The sequence below is a fragment of the Lactuca sativa genome, chromosome 4 (assembly GCF_002870075.4).
Source record: "Lactuca sativa cultivar Salinas chromosome 4, Lsat_Salinas_v11, whole genome shotgun sequence".
In the NCBI taxonomy this organism is placed as follows: Eukaryota; Viridiplantae; Streptophyta; class Magnoliopsida; order Asterales; family Asteraceae; genus Lactuca; species Lactuca sativa.
Genome location: NC_056626.2, coordinates 382,379,945 through 382,403,666, shown reverse-complemented (window position 1 = coordinate 382,403,666; position 23,722 = coordinate 382,379,945). Strand labels below are relative to the sequence as shown.

Genomic DNA, 23,722 nt, shown 5'->3' with positions numbered 1-23,722 from the left:
AGAAATATAAACAAAGAAGAAGAGGCTTTTACCAACGAGAGGAACCAAGCCTAATAAGAAACCCGATTTCGAGTCAATGCTTACCTGTTTTGCTGCTGCATCCGAAAAAAGGCATGAGGAAACAAAAGCAACAATTAGAGAGCAAAAAACTATGATGAGGGAACAACAAACTCTACTCAGAAATCAACAAGCTTCCATTTTGAGCATTGAAAAACAACTTGGGCAACTAGCTAAGCAAATGAATGAAAGATCACTAGGAGGACTTCCAGGAAATACTGAACAAAATCTGAAGGGAGATCACATCCAAACTGTAACGACAAGAAGTGGGGAAATCATTACATATCTGACTCCTATTAACAAAAACAACTCGGATGTGGAGCAGGAAGTTCGAGAAGAAAGACAAAGAAAAGAAACTGAGCAGTCACTACGACGTGGTTCTGATGCCACGATGTGGCAAGATTCTGAAAAGAAACATTCTGAACCCGTTAAGCCATACTACCCACCATTGCCCTTCCCAAGTAGAGCAATCCAAGAAAAGAACGCAGAAGACCACCAAAAGTTCTTAGATCATATCAAGTCCCTTGAAATCAATATTCCATTCCTTGAAGCCTTGGATGAAATGCCAAAATATGCTAAGTTTCTCAAAGACATGTTAACAAACCGCAAGAAAATGGAGGGATTATCTAAGGTGATACTGAATGAAACTTGCTCCGCTGCAATGCTAAACATGCTACCAAAGAAGATGGGTGATCCAGGAAGCATAACTTTACCGTGCCAATTAGGGAACATAACCACTAGTCATGCTCTAGTCGACTTGGGAGCAAGTGTTAATTTGATGCCTTATTTGTTTTTCAAAAAGCTTGATCTCCCTAAACCAAGACCGGTCCGAATGGTCATCCATTTAGCTAACAAGACTATGACCTTTCCAAGAGGTATTTGTAAAGACTTAGTAGTAAAAGTTGACAAGTTTTTATTTCCCACAGATTTTATTGTATTAGACATGGAGGAAGATGAACAAGTCCCAATCATCCTTGGAAGGTCCTTCTTGAGCACCGCCCGAGACTTAGTAGATATTACATAGTCCAAACTCACTCTTTGAGTTGGAGAATAAGCAGTCACTTTTGGATTGAATCGAGCAATTCAACATTCAAGGATAAATGATGACATGGCTTTTTCAATTGATGATGTACTTGAAAAAGAGCTAAGAGGGTGGAAAGAAAAAGAGACCGAGGGATATATGGTGCTAGGAGACGGTGATTTTGATGCCGAAATTGATATAAAAGAATTGGTGAAATTATTGGAAGAAAGTGAGTACTGTGAAGTGAAGAAAGAGGCAGAAGAAGCAACATGACGTGACACTATCAACACATCGTGGTCATCATTTTTTTCCCGATATGACATTAAAAACTTCGACAACACGACGTGGCAAGAGGTCCACATCGTGGCATATGACGAAAAACAAAAAGTCGAGATTAAAGCTTTGCCCGAACACATGGAGTATGCATTATTGGAAGTTATCTAATCTCTAAAATGTAACTCCACTTCCATAACAACAATTACATAATATAAGTCAATAAAAAATCTATAAACCTTACATATATTTATGATAGAATGGTATTTATTCATGCTATTAAATTGGTCTAAACTTTGATTTTCTAGATTCTAAAACATCTAAACTATGCTCTATGCCATTGTGATGAGAGCTTAGTTATTGAGTGCAATATTCCACACAGGAGGTTCGGGGTTAAAATCATGACACGCCTAAAATATTGCTAGAGTTCTACGATTGACCTCCCATATAGACTTTAGGCGGATTGACTTGAGTCACTCAACGGTTTACCATTTTAACAATTTTTGTTAATTTTGTCCCTACATGATTGTCCAACTTGTAATGAAGTGTACATCCAAAAATGGGGTATTTGGAGTTAGTAGGCTTGAGGGTGTGGTGTCACCCTTACGACATGCGATCTTATCTTGCCACCAAAAGAACCACGCACCATGCATGGTATATAGTTTTCTCTATGTTATAACATGTGAACACCATTTCCTATCTAAATAATATGATATTAAGGATGACGTGACATGTGAAGTAATAATTTGTTGATTTTATAACACCGACCCAAACCCACCAAATTAATAGTGCAAAATAAAAGTATTAAATAAGTTATAGGTTTTAATTGGAAAAAATCTTTTGGTTTAAACCAAAAAACATGAAGATTTTGGGTGATTTTTAAATAACCCAAAAATAAGAGCTCAATTACTCCAAATAATATCTAAATAAAAAATATTATGTTTTTATACATTTTGCCATGTATTTTAAACAATTTTAAAAATATTTTATATTTTCATTAGAAAAAACACTATACTTTTGACCAACTTAAGATATATCACATTGTTACGTTTTATTGAGTTGTTTGGGTGAATTGATTTGGACTATGATATTTTCGACAAAACTTAGAGGTTTGTTTATTTTTCTCAGAAAAACTATTTCTGATATTTTTTTGTTACGCCGTGCAGTTAGGAATGTCAAAAGCTTCCGTGAAACCCCGATTTCGTACGAGATTAATTTTTTAAAAATTTCGGGGGCGGGGGCCAGAGTAGGTATTTCCATCCCGTACTCCCGTGTGGGGACGTGAAACCCCGATTTCGTACGAGATTAATTTTTTAAAAATTTCGGGGGCGGGGGCCAGAGTAGGTATTTCTATCCCGTACTCCCGTGTGGGGACAATTTATATATATATATATATATATATATATATATATATATATATATATATATATATATATATATAACAATACATTATCTAATTTTAGGGTGTCTTGACTTTCTTCCACTTCACAACATACGACGATAAGACAGTGAATTGGTCATATATTTTTGTTGGATTTGTTGTATTTTATATTTGTAAGTATGTTGGATTTGTCGTTTTGTAATGTTGGATTTTTAATTTTTTAGTTGTTAAAAAACTAGATTTTAAGTTTTTAAAGTTATGAAAAATAGTTTTTTAGCCCAAAATATAACAATTTTTAGCAAAAAAGTCAATTTTAAGCCTATAAAACGGGGAATCGAAGCGGGACCGAGGGCGATGAAGGTATCCGGGGCTGGATCGGGGGCTATGTATTAGAAACGGGGGCATCGGGGTCGGGGGCGGGTGCGGAGGCAATAACTGATTTCGGGAGCGGGACCGGGGGCAACTATTTTTGCTCCCGTTGACATCCCTACGTGCAACACACACATAACACTTGGATTTTTGTAGTTGTTTGTTGTTTAGAAAATTTCTGACTTAAAAACTATTACGTGTGTGCTGTGTGGCGCAATACCAGACTCTCTCCTCTCTAAACCACTTATAACCTTACTTTAAGTTATACTATTTAAAATAGATTTGTTTTAATTTTTTTCGACAATATGTTTATTATTTTAATAATATTATAAAAGATATTGTAAATAATATATTTATTATTTCAATAATATGTTTACATAATTTCAAAATCATTTGGTAATTTTCATATTAATATTTTTTGTGTTACATCGTTTATAACCAAATATTAATTAATTATAAAGTTAATCACTAAAATTATCAAATTTATTGAAGCTACCCGAAAAAATAACCATCGTGTTCGAATATATAACAAAATGAACATGTTGTTTGCTAAATTAACAATTTTATTTATTGATATTTAACAAATATTATGTTGAATTATTTTATAGGGAGAATTTCATATATATCCCTCTTAAACTTTAAAATATCATATTTGCCCAGCTTAATTTCTCAATATCATATTTACCCTTCATAAACTTTCAAAATATAATATTTGCCAAAATCCTTTTTTATAATGTTTTAATATTTTATAATCATTTTTTATACCTTAGAATTATTATAATAATTAAAAATTTAACTATATTATCCTTACGTCTATGATAATAGAATGTGAACTTTTAAATTGTTGGAATGTCAGCCTCTTGACAGACAAAAAGATTCATCTTCAACCCTTTCTATGGAATATATATTTTGATCGTTTAGTTTTTGTTGTTGTTGTTTATTAATATGTTGTAGATGGAGGATATTTTAGATATTACCATTAGTATTTTGATGTTTAAAAAGTGAATATACGATATTTTGATATTTAAGAAAGACATATATAATATTTTGATGTTTAAAAAAGGCATATATATATATATATATATATATATATATATATATATATATATATATATATATGATATTTTGAAATTTTATAAAGGGTAATATGATATTTAGAAATTTTATAAATGGTAAATATGATATTTTGATGTTTAAGAAGGGCATATATGAAATTCTCCCTATTTTATATAAACGTAATTAAAAATCATATCATCACAATGATCTTTGTATTTGATTTACATACATATTAAACTAAATAAAATTTTGATTTAGAATTAATTTTAACTATCGTATGGTTAATTAATTTTTAAAATTTTATTTTGACATTTGTGGTCCCTCTTTTGGTATTCTCGCTGTTTATGTAATAACTGACCAATAAAAATTGGATTAGTGTCCCATTCACTGATTGTGTAAGCCAATAACAGTTAGATTGTTGCCGATTCTTCTCTTTTTTACCCAGGTATCCCTCCCCATCTCACACACACATATACATACACACACATACCGACTTACTAGTCAAAATCTCCCTCTCCCGTTGGGCACCTCAGTTGGCCATATAATGATGACACTAAAATCACCAACATAACATAACGACTTGTTGGGTTCTTTCATGGAACACAAAGAAGAACTCATCGACGAACATATCGTCGATAACATCATCGGGGTTAAAAGAACCAGCGGGGAGTTATACGTGAGTGGGACGTGTTTAACTACTTAGGACACACGGTGGCGGAGCGGCGGAAAACAAGGTACAATGGGAAAGGCGATGACCTGAAAAAGAGATACAAAGAGTATATTCAAAAGAGAATAGAGTGAAAAGAGACAATGGAGAGGAGAAAGAGGCAGCTTGGCCTGACTTGTGTTCTCCAAGGTTGATGATTTGGGAGATTACAAACACATTAATGTTTATGGTCTACATCATCTTCAACCACATGTACAACATTCAAAGAGTTGGGTACACATATATGTTTATCTAGTTGTAGGTTTTGGTTATTGTAATCAATATTGATCGTGTGTTTCATTTACCAATTATGTTTGTATTGAAAGGTGGTTGAAGATAATTGTTGAAGACGGGAAGACGTTGTTAGGAGGTAAAGAGGTGAGATGGATTTAATTAATTTATTTTAATTAATCAAAAGCCATTTTTACATAAAACTGTATATAAAATGGACTTAATTTATTTATTTTAATTAAGTAAAAGCCATTTGTACATGAAATTGGTAATAGTCGGTGAGAAGGACTAAATAAGCAGGTGAAAACTAATATTGTTCTCTCAAAAGGCTCGAAAATAACTTAAGAGACTGAATGAGCAAATGTGCAATACATAATAAGGCTAATATGTCATTTCCTTTTGTTTTTTTTTTTTTTAATAAAAACCACTTTTGACCATTTTTGCATGGTTGTGCCGCACAACACACACGCATCATTTGGTCTTTCACAGTTGTTTGTTTTTTAGAAGATTAATGATTTAAAAACTGCTGCACGTGTGATGCGCGTGTGTTGTATGGTGCAACACAACTTTCATCTTCAAACCACTTCCAACCTTACTTTAAGTTATATTATTCAATATAGATTTGTTTGAATTTTTTTTAAACAATATGTTTATTATTTTAATAATATTATGAATGATATTATTAACAATTGGAGTATATTTTACATAATTTCAAAATCATTTGGTAAATGTCATATAAATATTTTTTGTGTCCTATCGCTTATAGCCAAATATTAATAAATTATATAGTTAATCTTTTTTTGAACCGACAAATTAACCTACTCCTAAATACCACCTATGTCTCCTAATGAGACTTGAACCCATGACTTCTCATTTGAGAGTGTCACCCCTTGCCACTAATCACTAAAATTACCAAATTTGTTGAAGCTACCCGAAAAGGTAACCATCGTCTTTGAAAATTTAATAAAATGAACATGTTCGTTAAATTAATAATTTTATTTATTGGTATTTAGCAAATATTATGTTTAATTATTTTATATAAACGTTTTTAAAAATCATTTCGTCACAATGATCTTTATAGTTGATTTCATATGATTAAAATAAATAAAATTTTGATTTATAATTAATTGTAACTACTACATGGTCAATTTCAATTTATCTCAGCAGTCTGCAAATATTAAAAAACAAATATATATTTATTAAAGGCTGCAACTATTTGATTCACGTCTTCTACAACAAATGGTTACAAATGTGGTTTAAAGACTTCATATATTTTTGTTTCGAAATAACAAGACCACCTTAGATGTATCCAAATTAATATTAGTAACATGCTAACCGGTATTAACAAAAATATATAATGGTTCCAACAAATGTTTTTGATCATCAATATTTTGTCTGATGTTTTTTAATTATAAGTTCTCAAGTGAAAAGCTGAAATATAGTATTTTTATTTATTTATTTATATCTATTTTTAAATTTATTTGTTTAAAATTTGTCCTATAAATTTAACAATAACTTGGTGGACAAGGCGTGGACAAATGTTTGGGCTTATTTTGTAGGCGTGAATCGTGATGAGCCGGAGACCGTGGATCTAAATCCACCTCCTTTTCCTTCTTTCTTTGAAAAAAGGAATAAAAAGAATCAAATTGGCAGACGCAATTGGACTGAAAAACCTAACTGTCATCGTGGAACTTTTCGACAGTTGATTTATGGTTCTTCTTCCCCCTTTCCCCTTTCCCATTTCCCATTTCTCATTTCCCATTCTTTTGGACCATTTTGTTCTTCCCCCAATTTTTCTGCTGAGATTCTAAAACCGTAATCAAGCGCGATTTGATTTTCAACAACCCTAACAACGAGAAACTTGTTTGTAATTGGAAGAAAATAATTGTCTTGGGGTTCTGTTAGGGTTTTGTTTTCTATTTCTGTCGTGGGTTCTTGAAATTTTACATTTAGCAAAAGATTTGATCGAGTTAATGGAGACCGCTCGTTCGGAAACAGGATCTTTCGCCCAAACCGAAATTAATTGGGACAAGTAAGCAATCTGTTATTCCCTTTTCGACATATTATCTCCATTTAATATTCATTCCTCATGCATTTCACGAAGTTTGTCATCTCTTTTATGGGTGGTTTTGAAGGTATTTTTGTGAACATATCGCAAATTTTGGGTAATATCTTGACATTGCATATGAATCCTGTTTTCTCTCTGTAAATAAAAGCCTCCTTATGAATTTTGTGTTGAATAAAATATCTACTTCTAACTTTAAAAAATTGATTTAAGGGGGTATTTGCATATATGAGTTTTACAAAGTTAAGATTATTAGGTGCATCAAAGTAATCAAAGAAGCGAATGTTTTTAAGAAAAAAAACGATGACTACATTAATTGTGCTTTTTCTTTTTTACTTTAGATTAAATAGGGTAAGCTATATATTTACAACATTCCCATGGTCATCAATATCCTTACACTTTGTGGTGAATTGTTATTCTGTTTTGATTATTCTAAAATCTAATAACATGTAATTTAATTTTTATACAGGCTTGATAAAACTAAGTTTTACGTGGTAGGAGCAGGAATATTTACAGGACTTACAGTTGCACTCTACCCAATATCTGTGGTAAAAACAAGAATGCAGGTAGCTACAAAAGAGTCTGTTGAAAAGAGTGCTTATGATGTTATTCGAGGTTTACTGAAAACAGAAGGCATCCCAGGTTTATACAGAGGTTTTGGCACAGTTATCACAGGGGCAATTCCGGCAAGAATTATATTTCTGACAGCATTGGAGACCACAAAAGTTGCTGCTTTCAAAATGGTTGACCCGTTTAAGCTTTCGGATCCTACAAAAGCTGCTATTGCTAATGGACTTGCTGGAATGACAGCTTCCCTTTGCTCTCAGGGTGTCTTTGTTCCTATTGATGTGGTATGCTCTTTGCTTTCATCATATCTTTATTATACTAATCAACTTTAACATCAAGATTCAAGATCAATACCCAAAAATGGGGTGACTTTTTGGTTTTGCAAGATAATTTGTTAGATTTTCCAATGTGTACTTTGCTCTTTTTACCATTATAGACAATGTTACTTTATTTTTTTACAAATAAAAACATTCAGTTTTCTACAGATAGTATCAATATGTAACCAATAATAGCAAATTGCTTACGTGTCATGGTATTATTGGTTGCACTTGCACATTGATATTATCTGTAGAAAATGTAAGTAGGATGCTATTTTTGGTTTACATATTGATAGTATTTTGTAGATATTGTGAGGGCGTTGCTATTATTGGTTAGATACTGATATTATTTTGTAGAAAATGTAAGTAAGTTGCTATAATAAGTGGTTACATCATATTGATATTATTTTGTAGAAAATGTAAGTAAGTTGGTATAATAAGGGTAAAAAGAGTAAATAGTAGGTAGTGTAGGGGCTAATGTTGTAAATATTGAAACATGAACAGATAAGTCAAAGATTGATGGTTCAAGGGTATTCAGGGCATGCGAGCTACAATGGAGGGGCAGATGTTGCCCGTAAAATCTTAAAACAAGATGGAATCCGCGGGCTATACAGAGGATTCGGTCTGTCTGTCATGACTTATTCACCTTCTAGTGCCGTTTGGTGGGCCAGCTATGGCTCTAGTCAACGTCTTATATGGAAGTAGGTCTTTATTATTATTATTATTTTTTTAAAACAAAAATATATTCGTATTGTTGTATAATTTGTTTTTTTTTTTTGTAGTTTATTAGGTCATGGAAATGATAGCAATGGATCTCTTCCAAGCCAAGGGACAGTTGTTATGGTTCAAGGTGCGGGTGGAATATTCGCGGGGGCCGCAGCGTCATGTGTCACAACTCCACTTGATACTATAAAGACTCGACTTCAGGTATAGTAATATACAATTTTGGTCCTTATTTGAGGATCTTGTAACGTTTTTGGTCCGTGTTCTAGATAAAATGACTACTATTGTGGACTCTGAGTATAGCTGATTTTTGCAATTTTGGTCCCAAAAGTTTATTTATTTTAAGCGACTCGTTTTACTTTACTTAGGACAGGGACCAAAAACGTTACAAAAACAAATTTGCAAGAGAAAACTTTTCGGGACCAAAATTGAAAAATCACCCAAACTCATGGACAAATGTTAGAATGGTTTAATGGGTTAAGCCAAAAAACCTGACGTAGTGTATTAAGACACCAACCCTTTACCTATTTTCCCTTCTTTTTTCCACCGACTTGTTAAAATTGATGATCTTGTGAAAATTGTTTGTTGGAATGCAAGGGTAAAATGGTCATTTAGTCTGATTCAGACGGTTTATTTCGTCTAGAAAAACAACATACCTTATGTATACAACATTTTTTCTATACATTACCCATGGCATTCATTCACTTTATCCATACACTTTGATGCTCATTTAATTTAATTTTTTTGTAAAAGGTAATGGGACAAGAAAAGCGACCCTCTGCCCGCCAAGTCATCAAAACATTGATTGCGGATGACGGTTGGAAAGGTTTCTATAGAGGGATTGGTCCGAGGTTTTTTAGCATGTCCGCATGGGGAACTTCCATGATACTCGCATATGAATATTTGAGTACGATTTCTTCCCTTTTCTTTTAACCCTAAATGCAACAAAATTAGCAATCTAATTTTATATAAATAACCCTTTTTCTTGTTTTTTTTATTTGTAGAGCGGATATGTGCTCAAGATTTGTAGTTAGTGCGTCGTTGACTACGCGTTTCAATCCATGGGGTTTGTTGGATATACTTTTGTGGTTCTTACTTGTTGAGGATGCATGCATGTATACATATACTCTCTCTCTCTCTCTCTCTCTCTCTCTCTCTTTGGTTTACATGAAGAGTAAGAATTAGATCACTTCACATAAAAAAGCAAATGTATGGATTCATACATCATTCTTGATTCTTTTAACCATTTTTGACATACTAGAATTGATTCGATGATTCAAGGTTGTATTTTGTAATCTCTTTTTTATCACATAAATGATAAGTAGATGTTTTTTTTTTTCATGTTTTATATAGCTAAATGTATGGTGTTTTTGGAATGTTTAGTTGGTATTTTTAAAAGCTAGGCTAATAATAAGTGTGAAATTACATCTTTAACCCTTGTTTCTAAACTCTCTTTCATTTTGGTTGTTACTATTTTTCAAGTGTTACATTTTTACATTTGGTTAAAAGGTCAACCGTTTTTAATTCATGTTACTTGCTCAAAGTTCCTATTACACATATCCATATTAACACACCAAGCAAATTTAAAAAATCAAAAAGATAGAGATTTGGAAGAAATTTGCAAACTAATTGTAAAAATCTTTAAAAGTTAACATGAAGCTCCCATAGTAGGGAAGTTACAAATTGGAACTAAATAAAATTGTGTATTCAAGGTTTGTCTTCCATGCCTATAATTTAATTATTTACAAAAAGTAAAATCCTTTTAGTATAAAGCATATAACGCACAATAAAAAGATATAAAGTAGGATAAATAAATTTAAATAATAAGACTGAGATATATGAAACGAAGAATAATTCAAAACAACTAATAAGGTGCTAGAAAAAATTTATTCCAGAAAATTATTTTACAAGTATTGAAAGCATATCTTGCTCTACAAAGATGATAAAGTCATGAAAAATCTTTACTATATTATTAAACATATTTCCTCTATTACAACATGATCATACCTTGTAACTCATGGTATCTTTACCCTATCTTAATCCTAACCTTATCGACACAACATTAGACGCCGTCAAACCCACATCTCTTCTATCTCTCTCCTTACTCACTTCAGTTTCCAATGGACCTTCGATACCACCACCCTCCTTCCGCCGTAGCTGCAACCTATAGAAGGTCATCGAACATCCCTTCCTCCATTAATTGTCATGTACTCACTCAAATGCTGATCCTTATTCAACCTTACATATGTGAAAAACCTAGACCACAAAACATAGCCATTGTCAATTGTCAAATCTGCCTTCTCTAGCCGTTGTCAGTTGCATCTGTTTTCATGTGCAAGTTAACAAGATTATATTTTGTAATCGTTGCAGACTTGCAGGTTTACCAACGTCCATCACACAAGCAGCTTACCACCACAAATTTGCCGCCCTCATCACCCATGTTCTCTCTCTCTCTCTCTCTCTCTCTATATATATATATATATATATATATATATATATATATATATATATATATATATATATATATATATATATATATATATATATATATATATATAACTTTGTTGTTGTCGATTTCAAGTTTCTTTTTAGTTTTTGATTTTTCAAGTTCCTCTACTTCATCTTCTTTTTGTATTTTTGACTATGCCTTCCTCTCATTCAAAGAATGTGTACGATAGTCTGCTTCAACCTCTTAGTTCTCTTTCCTTTTCTATTAGTTTGCCTAACTATTTGTGTTTTATTTGCTTTCAATTTGTTTCTGTGTAAGAACATTTGGGAGATGATTCATCTACTCCAATTCTAAAGTTGAACACGATGATCAAAGAATCGGGTGATAATGAGAACATGTCTCCACACCCTGAAACTCTCCTTTTGTTGCCAAATGATTTCCTCTGTTTCCCCTCATATTCAAGTGTAAGCCCTAACTCCATTGAAAATAAAAATTCTTATTATTTGTTTTGTTAATTTTTTCAGGGAGCAAATTGAGAATTAGATTTAGTATCTTAATTTCTTTCTGGGACAGAAAAGGAACCGGGGTGAGATTAGCCCTGTTATATGTTGGATTTTATCACTCACATGCCTTTTTTTTCAAGTTGTTTCAGGTATGGATTGTTCACATTCTCCTGATGTTGGTTTTTTCTTGGCTTATTGTTGTATTGGGAATTTTAATGTTATATACAAATAAATAGTTTCTATTGTTATGTTTACATTCAGATTAGCTTTTCGATCTGTTGAATTGCAGGCAAATAAATAGAGATAAGAGTAAATTACACGAATGGTCCCTATGGTTTGGAGTAATTTGCACGTTTGGTCCCTAACTAATTTTTTTAACTCGGAAGGTCCCTATTGTTTGTTTTTGTTACGCGCTTGGTCTCTACTATTTATTTTTGTTACACGTTTGATCCCTATCTTACGTAAAAAGACTATTATTTAAGTAGGAAAAAATGGTGAGGTAGGTAAGGTAAGGTGAGGACGGTGGGATTGGGGGTGTGTTTATTTAAATAAATCAAAAAATCAAGGGAAAAATAGTATTTTTAGGTAAGACAGGGACCAAGCGTGTAACAAAAACAAACAATAGGGATCTTCCGAGTTAAAAAAATAAGTTAGGGACCAAACGCTCAAATTACCCTAAACCATAGGGACTATTCGTGTAATTTACTCTAGAGATAATCATGTAAGCTTTTATTTGTTTGTTGAATGACAAAATTATAAAGGGGTCAAGACTATAAAGTGTTTGCTGACCATTTTCTCAGGTTTGTTTGGATTTTGTCGATTACTGTTTTCATATTCTTGTTTGATAAGTTCCTGAACCTTTTATTACATGCTGATGCAATTTATGTGTTGCTTTTATTGGATTGTGAGAGCCTCATACATATTTAAATGGGAATACTACAATATGAATCATGCAATATCTTTGTCCATTTATGTTGTGTTTTGTCTTGATAGTTTGCCTCCTTTCATGTAACCTTTGTTCTTATGTTCAAATGCCTTATATTGGTTCAACTTATGGTTGGTCTTCTATTTTCTGCTTTATATATTTTTTTCTAAAAATATTATATATTTTCGTTAGTTTTAACAAAATTTGGTTATCTCTCATGAATTTTAATAATTGTCCATATTTCTCATGACTATTAAATGTTGCACAATTTGAAGCTTAGAAAAATTTGTTATAGCATTCTACAAAATTTTCTAAGCTAAGTGATTGGCAATGTAGGTAAACGGAGAATCTGAAACGATGGACGATCTTAAACTTCGTTATCTTGAGGATTACCATCTTTAGGGAAAAAACTCAATAACCATTTGAATTGGCAGTTATGTTGATGAAATGTTGCATGTATGCATTAAATTGAAATTTGATTTGGACCTAATACCTAACTGCGATTAAAACAATCTTCACCAAAAAAGTTTATTGCAACTAGAGACCAACACCAAGGAGTATTTGAGTTTTTCCTGTTTTGTTTTTCTTTGATATCCAAACCTAATAAAAAGTTATTTTTATTCTTTGTATTGGCCCTCAATATTCTTTATCAACCAATTTTTAGCATTTTTCCAATATCCATGCTTTGTACCGGATCGTGCCATACATGTTGTGTAAAAGTTGTTCCATTGCTTCACTTTTGTACAGTTAGGTTTTAGTTGCAACATGGTTGGGTGTGTTTGGTTTTTAATTCCGCTTATGTGGTCTATGGTTATAAACTTAGCGTCATAGGTTAACTATATAGATATGGCAAATTTAGAGTCATCAAAGGGCAAATAGATAATTACTCCAATTGGCGAGTTAAAGCATTGAACACAAGTGCTCATGGAAGTGAACCTATTTAGAAGGTTATAAACACACATATGGTATGTATCAAGTTAATGGTTTTAGCACAACATGGGTAAAGATAGATATAGTCTATCATAAGTGGATTTATATATCATATTAGTTATGTCCATACAAATGGTATGCGGTAGCTTTTCCTATGTTTTAAGTTGTATTGTGTTTCTTAATCTTTATATATATATATATATATATATATATATATATATATATATATATATATATATATATATATATATATATATATATATATATATATATTCTATTAAACATTAATCAAAATTTAATACTTTGAACTGAACTCAACGAAGAAAATAATCAATTTTTCTTTCCAATATGTAAAATTAAATTTAAAATACAGAAAACAAAGATCTAATTTATAAAAGTACAATTAACATTTGAGAGAATATAAAGATCTTATTTATAAAAGTACAATTAACATTTGTTATTTAATTTAATATTAAAAGTTGTTTAAAAATTGTTGAGAATTTATATCGAAAAACATTAGTTTATATTATTTATTTAATTTGTTTTAACAACCTGATATTAGTTTCAAGTTATGCATATAGTAGTTAATATGTGAAAATATGACACTTATTTGAGAAAACAAAACTATTTACTTTTATTAATACCTTCTATCTGTTAAGAAAAAAAATAACATTTATATATTTACATTTCTAACTTTGATACATTTAGAAGGGATATTTACGCAATCATGTTTCATATTTTTGTTAATTTATTCAACACATGTAACATGGTGAATATGCATTCGAATAATGACTTATTAAAGAATCCAACTCAAAATTTCAAAGAAGAAACTTAACATTTAAACAACTATCCAACATTATACAAAAACAATTATTTGTAAATTTATGATTAACTTTGAAATTAGTTTGGATAGATAAATGTGATAAGTTTTATATCATTGCCCTTATTATTATTATTTTTTGTTTAATTTTACTTTAGTTATAAAATATAGGGTGGTGGTACCAACAACTAAGGAGGTGATATGATAGTTTCGATGTAGTAAATTATTTGTGTAAAGAACTAATCGCCCCTGCAAATTAAATTCTGAAAAATTATTCGTACCCATCGTTTGGCGCGGGCAAACGGCAAGTAAATAAAAGAATCTTGGGAACGATTTAATACCCATTAATCTATGTTGCAATGCGGATACAAATATTGACTATAATTTGCAATAATCTTTGTACAAAAAAAATCACAATTTTCGTGAAAAATAGCCATCATTAAAGTAGGTTCCATAAGGCTAAGTAATATACACTAATATGTCACTACAATTTGAGTGGGAGGTCTTGGATATGAAATTCATGAATAAAAACGTGGAAAGGTCATTCGTGAAGACGTCGACATACTGATGGCTAGAAGATAAAGGACAGAAATTTGTGTGTTTGCAACCTTTACACAAATGAAGTGGATGTTGTAATGGCTACAAATTCGAGTTGTCAATTTAAAGATAATAAGCGTTAAAAATGATTTTTTGATAGAAGATTATTTAGAATAAATAATCTTAATAAAAGTTATAGTATATGTCACAAGGATTTTGTACATATAAAGAACGCTGAAATCGACTTATAACGAAAAAGTTATAACCGATTGAAGTTTTGCGATTTAAACCGGTATGACTCTGCGTAACGTAAAAAGTAAATTTTTGATAAAATAATTTTTAGCCTTAGTTATCTAAACGAGAGTCTTAGTAATCGTTAAACCAAGAGCGTGCATATAGAGAACGTCCAAATTTGACTTCATAATAGGAAGTTATGATTTTCCGAAGTTTCAACGTAGCAGTATACAACTCAGAAATCGAATTCTAGATCGGTCGATTTTTAGCTGAGATGATCTAAACGAGAATTGAAGATCTCAATAATAGGAGTTCAACAATAAAAAGACAGTCGAAAACGGAGTCCGTATGTAGAAGTTATGAATTTTACATGGTCATTAATCTTCTTAGACTGTTAAATTTCAGATCGGTCGGAGATTAAATGACAAGATCAAAAAGAAAGTTGTAGTACTCGGAAATACCTATGTGTGGATATTAAGAACGTAAAAAACAAAGCTCGTATAAAAAAGTTATGAAATTTTGAAGATCTGCAGTTTTACCTGCATCCGGTGCCACGTATTAGCACCAAACGAAGCCTTGGTGCCTACGCAAGCTCATGACGTGAGAAGCATGTCTCATGACATGAGAGGCCCCTAGACAACCTATAAATAGAGCCAAATTTCACTCTTTTCTTCACACCTTTCCATCCAAACTCTTCCAAAACCCTTCCAAGGTCCCAAGACCTTTCTCTAGCACTTCCTAGGTGTTAGTAGTGAAGCTCCGAAGCATCAGAAAGCTTCGAGAAGTAGAGCTTTCGGCTCAGAAGCTCTGCCCATGCAAAGTCTGGTTTCTCGCTAAACCACCTGTAAGTTAAGTTATACTTAACCTATGTTTAAGTTCATTATCGTTATTATGAACATATAAACAACATTTATTAGTGATTCCAAGTCATTATATTGGTTGATCTACTTACGAGAGAGGTGTCTAAAATGGTTACGTTGGATCGGTTGTTGAATTTTAGAAAGGCTATATGCCGAAAAGATCATGCCTCCCAACTGTTGTGCCTGGCTGATCCTTAATTGATAGATCTTGAAGTAGACTTTGAATTAATGATGAATCTAGGCTAAAAATTAGTCAAAAGAAATATTATACTAAGACTTAGTTATAATAATACTAGGTTACATCAAAGGTAAAGACAGTTGCTAGGAGCAAAGCGTTGTCCGAGTTTCGATTCATCACTTTAACAAGTGAGTGCATAGTCCCTTTCATGAACATGATTTTTAATACAATTATTAATTAAAGTATTAAATATATGTTAAAGAGTTATGTGTGAGATATTTTCTAATAATATATGATGATTTAGGACTTACAAAATAAACCTAAATTAATTAAGATGAATACTGGGTAGTATCTCCTTAAGAGTACGAGTGAGATATAAACGGAGGGTAGAACTCTAAAATTTGTCTCGGATCTGTGAGTATAGATTAGTCATAGTCATCCGTCCCTAGTCCGAGAGTATGAAGTTGCCATAGTCATTTGTCATTGATCCGAGAGCATAAATTAGACATAGCTGTTCATACTTGATCAGGGAGTATGGATTAGGTAAAGTCGTTCATTTTATATCCGAAAGTATGGATCGTGTCGTTGTGAGGATCGACACGGTGGGGTAAATTGCTTATATGAGGTGAAATTGTATCTTGTGAGTTCTAATATATATATATATATATATATATATATATATATATATACACACACACACACACACACACACATATATATATATATATATATATATATATATATATATAGGTTCAAGTATTCTAACTAATTATTGTGTGAATGTAGGATTGATTGTGGACAAATCAATTTTTAAGAAATAGTAAACAATTAATAAATTATTTAAAGGGTATAATAGTAATGTTTAATCTATTTAATTTAAGTAAAATTTGAAAACATTTAATATCCCCTTTTAATTAGGGATTTTAGTTTAAAACCCTACAATATATACAATATATCAGCATCGACCCACCACAATTCCGTCCTTCGTACGATTCTCCCGGACCACCATCACCTTGTCGTTGTCGCCCAGTCTTCTTCTCCCTCTTCTCGTTTGGCCATAAAAGGGGACGTGATGGAGCAGTGGGGTTGCGTTCTTCCTCCTCCGACAGTAGGGTGTGAAGGGAAGTGTTTGATGAAGGGTCTAATGGGAAGAATACGAACAACAACAGTAGCTAACGTTGAAGAACGAAGGGGGAAGCATCGAGGCTTCGGTGGTGGTTTTTCTCCGGTTGATAGGAGGTGAGTGGATCGGAGGGTGGCTCGGAGATGGATGAGACTAGAGACGGTGGGAATGGTAGGAGGTTGCTGCTCCGATGACTAACAGGTAAGGGGTCTTCTTTCTCTTTATTTTGATTGAATCAATGGGGTTTTGGGTTTGCTAGGAAATTGATGATGATGATGATGATGTGAATGGATGTTTAGGTTGAATCAATGGGGTTTTGGGTTTATACTCATCCTTTTCTCAGATTCTAATTCCATTGATCTTCTCAATAATTTCTCATCTGCATCATGATTCGGTTGATCTCTATGATGAAAACGATTATAACTCCTCATTACTAGCCCAAGTTTTTTCTGATGATTTTATGGAAGAAATTCTATGATGAAAGTCCTTCAGAACCTTGTTCCAAATGGGACGAAGTTTGACATTAGCACAATGCTTGAAGAAGTTGTCCACTATGTGACGTTCTTGCAGCTTCAAATTAAGGTATATACACAGTTGTTAAGCTATGATAAACCGTACTTCAGTTTTTCCATATTAATTTACACACATGGTGATCGAGGTGACTAATTTTTTCCTAACTTTATGCAGTTGCAAAGCTCAGATGACACGTGGGTTTAGGTTTTGAAGAGGAAAAGAAAGAAAACATGGAGGGACGATAATATATTCTAGCATAATGTATTTATACAAAATGTCATTGACATTGTATTCTTATAGAATTGATTTGTTATGCATTAAGAATATATTTTTTATTTTATTTTATTAGAATGGATTAACAACAATATTCTCTTAGAATATATTAGTATTTTACCTTGATTTCAATATATCATTCTAAGAATGTAATAAAAAAAATTGAACTTGTATCCAAATTTTTGTTAATCTTCAAGAAACTCATTAAATCAATATATATATATATATATATATATATATATATATATATATATATATATATATATATATTCTGTCAGAATGTGTACTCTTTTATAGTTCAAGCATATTTGTTATTTTTCAATATATTGATAAACATTATCTGTCAGAATATCTGATAATTATCATCCCTATAATCAGATTTTTAAAATTAATATTATGCAATTTTCCTTTTTTAATTTATGTTAATTGACTAAAATACTCTTAAAATTAAATTAGATGGTATTTTCTAATTATCTTTAATTTAATAATATGTATTATTCACTTTCTTAAAATAAATAAAATGATTGACTCACAATCATTCCTACAACCACACAGTAATTAGTTAGAATAGAATAAACTAAGTCTCTCTCTCTCTCTCTCTCTCTCTCTATATATATATATATATATATATATATATATATATATATATATATAGAGTTAGGTTCATATACATCCCACAAGTATCGTGTGAATGTATGAACCAATAGGAATTTAGAACTAATTAAATATTAAATAATTCATTTAATGGTGAATATGTAAATTATCACAATATAATTAAAATAATAAGTTTAATTATAATGAAAATCCCTAAAATCATGTTTTATCTTCTTAAATTACGTTTGCCTAATCTTTATAACCGTAGATACACCGTCTTCATCAAACACCCCCATCGTCATCTTCTTTTCAACTACAACCCACCAGACACCACCATTAATCTCCTTTAACTACATCAATACCACCGCAACCACCTTGTTTAGGGATTAATCAGTTCACATTGTGTAATTGATTTATGTGAAGTGAGTTTCATTATTTATATTTGATCGGAGTCGTTTCACAGTCAATTACATAAGAATGGTGTTTTACCTTTTGTATCTTCTATCCTCTCTCTAATGTTTCAACAATGATGGTTGGGGCGCCATTCTCATCTACGTCTACACTCGCAAGGTATTCCTTGATTTTTATAACAATCATGAGAATAAGAACAATGTGTAACCTGTAATTTTTATCCTTGTTCCTAAATTAGTTTATGGTGTTTACTCCATCCTTTTTAGTTTATGGTGTTTATTCCATCATTTTTAGACATTTTGTTAAATGGTACATGACGAATTTTGCATAAAATGATAAATGAATACATTTTTGCATAATGTGAATTTTGTTACATATCTATAGCCCCATGAAATTTTCTTATTTTTGTACTTATTTTTTTATCTCCAAATGATAAGTTTTAGAATAAAATAGCTACGATTTAGCACTTACAGCATGTTTTTATTATAAAATATAGAATAAAATCAATGCATGTCACTTTTGTTTTGTTCAGGATAAAGTTATAGTTAATTTAGAATTGTCTATAACTTCTTTATGAAATAGAAGAATATGTGTTTTATTTGCTTTATTATAGCCTGGAATCGAAATTCATTTATATGTTACAAGTGTTTGTTTATATTGTATAATTGTAAGTTATTGATAACTTTATCAATTCCTAATTTTATGTTACAAATTCCAGGTTGTAAACTATTTATAAAGCAGTGAAGATAGTCCAGAACTTGTATTTGAAATGGCACTAATCCCAAATCCAAATCCGAACTTAGACCCGCTTAGTGAAGAATACAAAAAAGCTCTAAACAACCAAGATGGTAAAATGTTTGTAACATTTATAAACATGCACACCTTTAAAGAAAACATTTGTAATTTGTTATTTTTGTTGCTTCATTTGTTTCATCTAAAGTAATTTTGTTGTGCAAGATGAAAATGTTATTTGCATACATAGTAGGACCTTAAAGACGGTGTGTCGTGGTATATATGTTTCTATTGATCAATTATGTTCATTCTTTAAAATTGATCATTTTGCTTATTCTTTAAAAGTGAACATATTTTTTTTGAAAATGCTCATTCCAAATTTGTGAATTGGCTCATGGGAAAAGTTGGGTTTTCTATGATTAAACTTTTTTTCCTAATTAAAAAATATATAACCTTCGTAGAAAATATTCTAACTGTTTCTCTTTCTTGCTTATAGAAGGGAAACAAAAGTTTTAATTGAATTATTTGTTGGTTTCGGTTCAGATGTGCAAAGGTAAGATAGAGACATGTGAAAACCATCAAAAAGCAAAGACGAATTCTTCAAGAATCACGACATATTCTTAAGGAATGTAGTATATATTATAAGATTTTTTGTATATTCTGTAAGAATGATTAGATATTCTTAAATTATGTAAAATAAAAGGTTATCTATATTCATCAAAGTGTTTTATATACATTCTTGTTTATTGTCATAAAAGTAATAAGAATGGTTCTTATTTTATAATATATTATTGGTTATATGGCGATACATATATCTTAAAGAATGACATGTTATTTTATATGAATGCATATTCTTTATGAATGTTAATACTTAGAAAAACTTTGTGAATGAAACCATATTTTTTAAGAATGAAAGAATGAAAAAATGTGTTCATATATATATATATATATATATATATATATATATATATATATATATATATATTTAATGATACCGTATTCTTAGAAAATGTGATTTAACTTGAATTTTTTTAATTAAAAACAATATTTGATATTTTTTATTAATTACCTTGATTTTAGTTGCCAACAATATAGGTAATTTATATTTCTCTCTCCTAATAAAATATCATATTTTCCATTATAATTAAATGAGTGTAATTATATAATAAGTGGTAGTCCATGTTAATAACATGTACCCTAAGATCATATACTTTGATTTTTCTTTTATCCAATGGCTAGAATTTGGTTATACATTCATAAAATATTTATAATCCACATTTAATCCTAACCCTATATATATATATATATATATATATATATATATATATATATATATATATATATATATATATAACATTGTGGGATTGAAATCCCTATGTACTCACCATATTTCCCAACCTGACCAACTCAGTTTATTGTATCACAGGTAACGACATTAAGGATACATTATGCCGAGAGATTTAATGAGTATTACGCCATCAGTTTAATTATTTTAAGGCTTGTAATATTTCGTTATGCTTATGTTTATGTATTGACGATGCCATCTCAATGTTTTAATATAAATAAATACATTTCTTCGGAAATGCTATGATAATATCATTATTATGTTTTTGGGAACAAATTCCGCGATATTATTATTCTTCAAAAAGGATACCCTGTGTAACGACGATATTTTTAAAACAAATTTATCATTTTTCAACAACCAAAATTAAGCAAAAACATTCTCAAAAAGTATTCAACAATTGTTATCAAAATATAACATTTCCCAAGATCACATGAAATCAAATCCTTTCTCTAATGTGTACGGGTCACGCCGGCGCCTTCCCACGGTCCTCACTAGTACCTGAGACACAAAACACAACAACTGTAAGCATAAAGCTTAGTAAGTTCCTCAAAAATACCACATACAACACATACGCCACTCGAGGCTACTGTACGACCCTCTGGTCGATGTGTCTCGACGGAACCCTCCAGTCCCGTAATTCGTTGGGCCCTCTGGCCTGGTCTAAATCGTTGGACCCTATGGTCCGGTCTGTATCGTTGGACCTTCCGGTCCGGTCTAAACAATCATATAGCATACAAATATCACATAGCACATAGATTCACATAATCTCATACATAACACATAAGACCCTCCGGTCCACATAAATACCACTCTAGGTAACGTATAGTGAGAAGACTCACCTCGTGTAGCTCGGTAACTCGTAAATCTTGGAAATCTCGGACTCTGTGGGATAAGACCTAGCCTTCGCCTAATCATATGAAATAAGTACTCGATATCAACACATTTCCTAAGGCTAGACCATCCCTTCTCTTAATACTCTCATGAGGGTAAAAGTCCATTTTACCCTTCACATGGCTCAAATACCCTAAAGTTGACCAAACCCTAAAAGTCAACAAAAGTCAACCCTTTGGGTTACGCTGCGCGTACCAAACATGTACGCTGGGTGTAACCGCTAACTTCAGAGGATCGGGGTGCGCCGCCCCCTACGCTGTGCGTATTGGAATTACGGCCGACGTAATACCCAGTTTCAGTCCTTCAGCTCTTGGGGTCTTAAACAGTTAAGACCCACGTCCAACTTTTAGAACTGACCATTTCTAAGCCTCCAAAACCATAAAGTCGATGACTTTAAGCCCTTGCATGGCTGAATAAGTCACTAGCACCCAAAACATCTCATTCTCTAACCCTAGAAGGCATATAACTCAAGCATGACCTCATATCAACGACCAAGATGGGGACTTTATGGATCTAGACCACAAATACTACTGAAAAGGGACAGATCTCGGACCATGAAGCACCTTACACTCATAGACTCTCAACCTTTGGGGTTTTTAACCCTAGAAATGGCACATGCAACAACAACCAAAAAGAAGAGGAAAGTTTTGAACTTTATACCTCTAAATGCAGCTCCTTTCTCTGTAGATCTCAGATCTAAACTTACACTTCAAGCTTTTAGTCTCCACAAGCTCCTTTCTTCCTTCTTCAATAACACACCAAGGCATTATTAGCTCTAAGAACACACACACTTACTAAGGATGATGAAAGGCTCTCTCTTAGGGTTTTACTCACTGATATGGAGGCTGAGAAATGAGACTTAGCATCCTTTAAATAGTGCACATGTCTTATTAGGGTTTTGCATTTGGGCCGGGTACGCCCGGCGTAACTAGGGGTACGCCCAACATACCTAGCTACTACGTGTCCAAAATAAGCGCATGAGTACGCGCAGCGTACCCCTCTGGTACGCCCAACGTACTCACTTGCAAGGCTTCCTCCACTCAAGGACAAATCATGACCAATTGACAAAGAATAAGGGTGAAATAAATGTACATGAATCTTGGGGTGTTACACCCTAATTTTTAAATAAGCACAAACTAATCGGTGATTTCTAGCCGTGAAAATTAGGGATGTCACGGATTTCAATCTCAATATATTTGGTTCGTTGATGATGAACCTAGTTGTTGGAGGTATACATGGAGTTGGAAATATCATAGTGAACAATGGTGGCTTTGGCAAGAGGATTGTGTAGTTCACACAGAAGATTGTGAAGCTAACAAGTTTCAAAAACTACATTCATGACTCTTCTATAATCAGCCTCGACACTGGATATGGAGACAACAGGTTGATGCTTAGAGGACTAGGATATGATATTATCATCAATGACCATAGTAGCGGTAACATTCCAAAATCGAGACCCAAATTTTTTTTACTTAATTATATTACTTATGAAAATAGTTTACAGAAAACATCATTGTTATCATTTCAAACATCAAGTCACAAATCACAAGTTTCAAAAAACGTATCATCGAATAGTAAAATATCATAGTACAATCCCAGGGTTCTCAAAGTGGAAATCATGTGTGTGCGATGCGCTGC

General features: G+C 31.9%; 2 protein-coding genes across 13 annotated transcripts; both read left to right on the top strand.

The window, feature by feature from the left end:
• Positions 1-76: 76 nt before the first annotated feature.
• On the top strand, positions 77-1,351 carry LOC111885817 (uncharacterized). Its single transcript, XM_023882056.1, has 3 exons — positions 77-932; positions 984-1,038; positions 1,153-1,351. The coding sequence occupies exons 1-3, from the start codon at positions 77-79 to the stop codon at positions 1,349-1,351; spliced, it is 1,110 nt and encodes a 369-aa protein (XP_023737824.1).
• Positions 1,352-6,638: 5,287 nt separating this feature from the next.
• LOC111885718 (uncharacterized) lies at positions 6,639-13,266 on the top strand. Of its 12 annotated transcripts, none has more exons than XM_052770678.1 (8): positions 6,639-7,126; positions 7,629-8,010; positions 8,548-8,744; positions 8,826-8,970; positions 9,520-9,673; positions 9,771-10,939; positions 11,137-11,206; positions 12,980-13,266. In XM_052770678.1, exons 1-6 carry the CDS (start codon positions 7,068-7,070, stop codon positions 9,794-9,796), a joined length of 963 nt encoding a protein of 320 aa, XP_052626638.1. In that variant the 5' UTR covers positions 6,639-7,067; the 3' UTR covers positions 9,797-10,939; positions 11,137-11,206; positions 12,980-13,266. The 12 variants fall into 12 exon arrangements, with proteins under 12 accessions (XP_052626638.1, XP_052626636.1, XP_052626635.1 ...); XM_052770676.1 differs by adding an exon at positions 11,534-11,679 and having other exon boundaries at positions 9,771-11,206; XM_052770675.1 differs by adding an exon at positions 11,534-11,867 and having other exon boundaries at positions 9,771-11,206.
• The last annotated feature ends 10,456 nt before the right edge of the window (positions 13,267-23,722 follow it).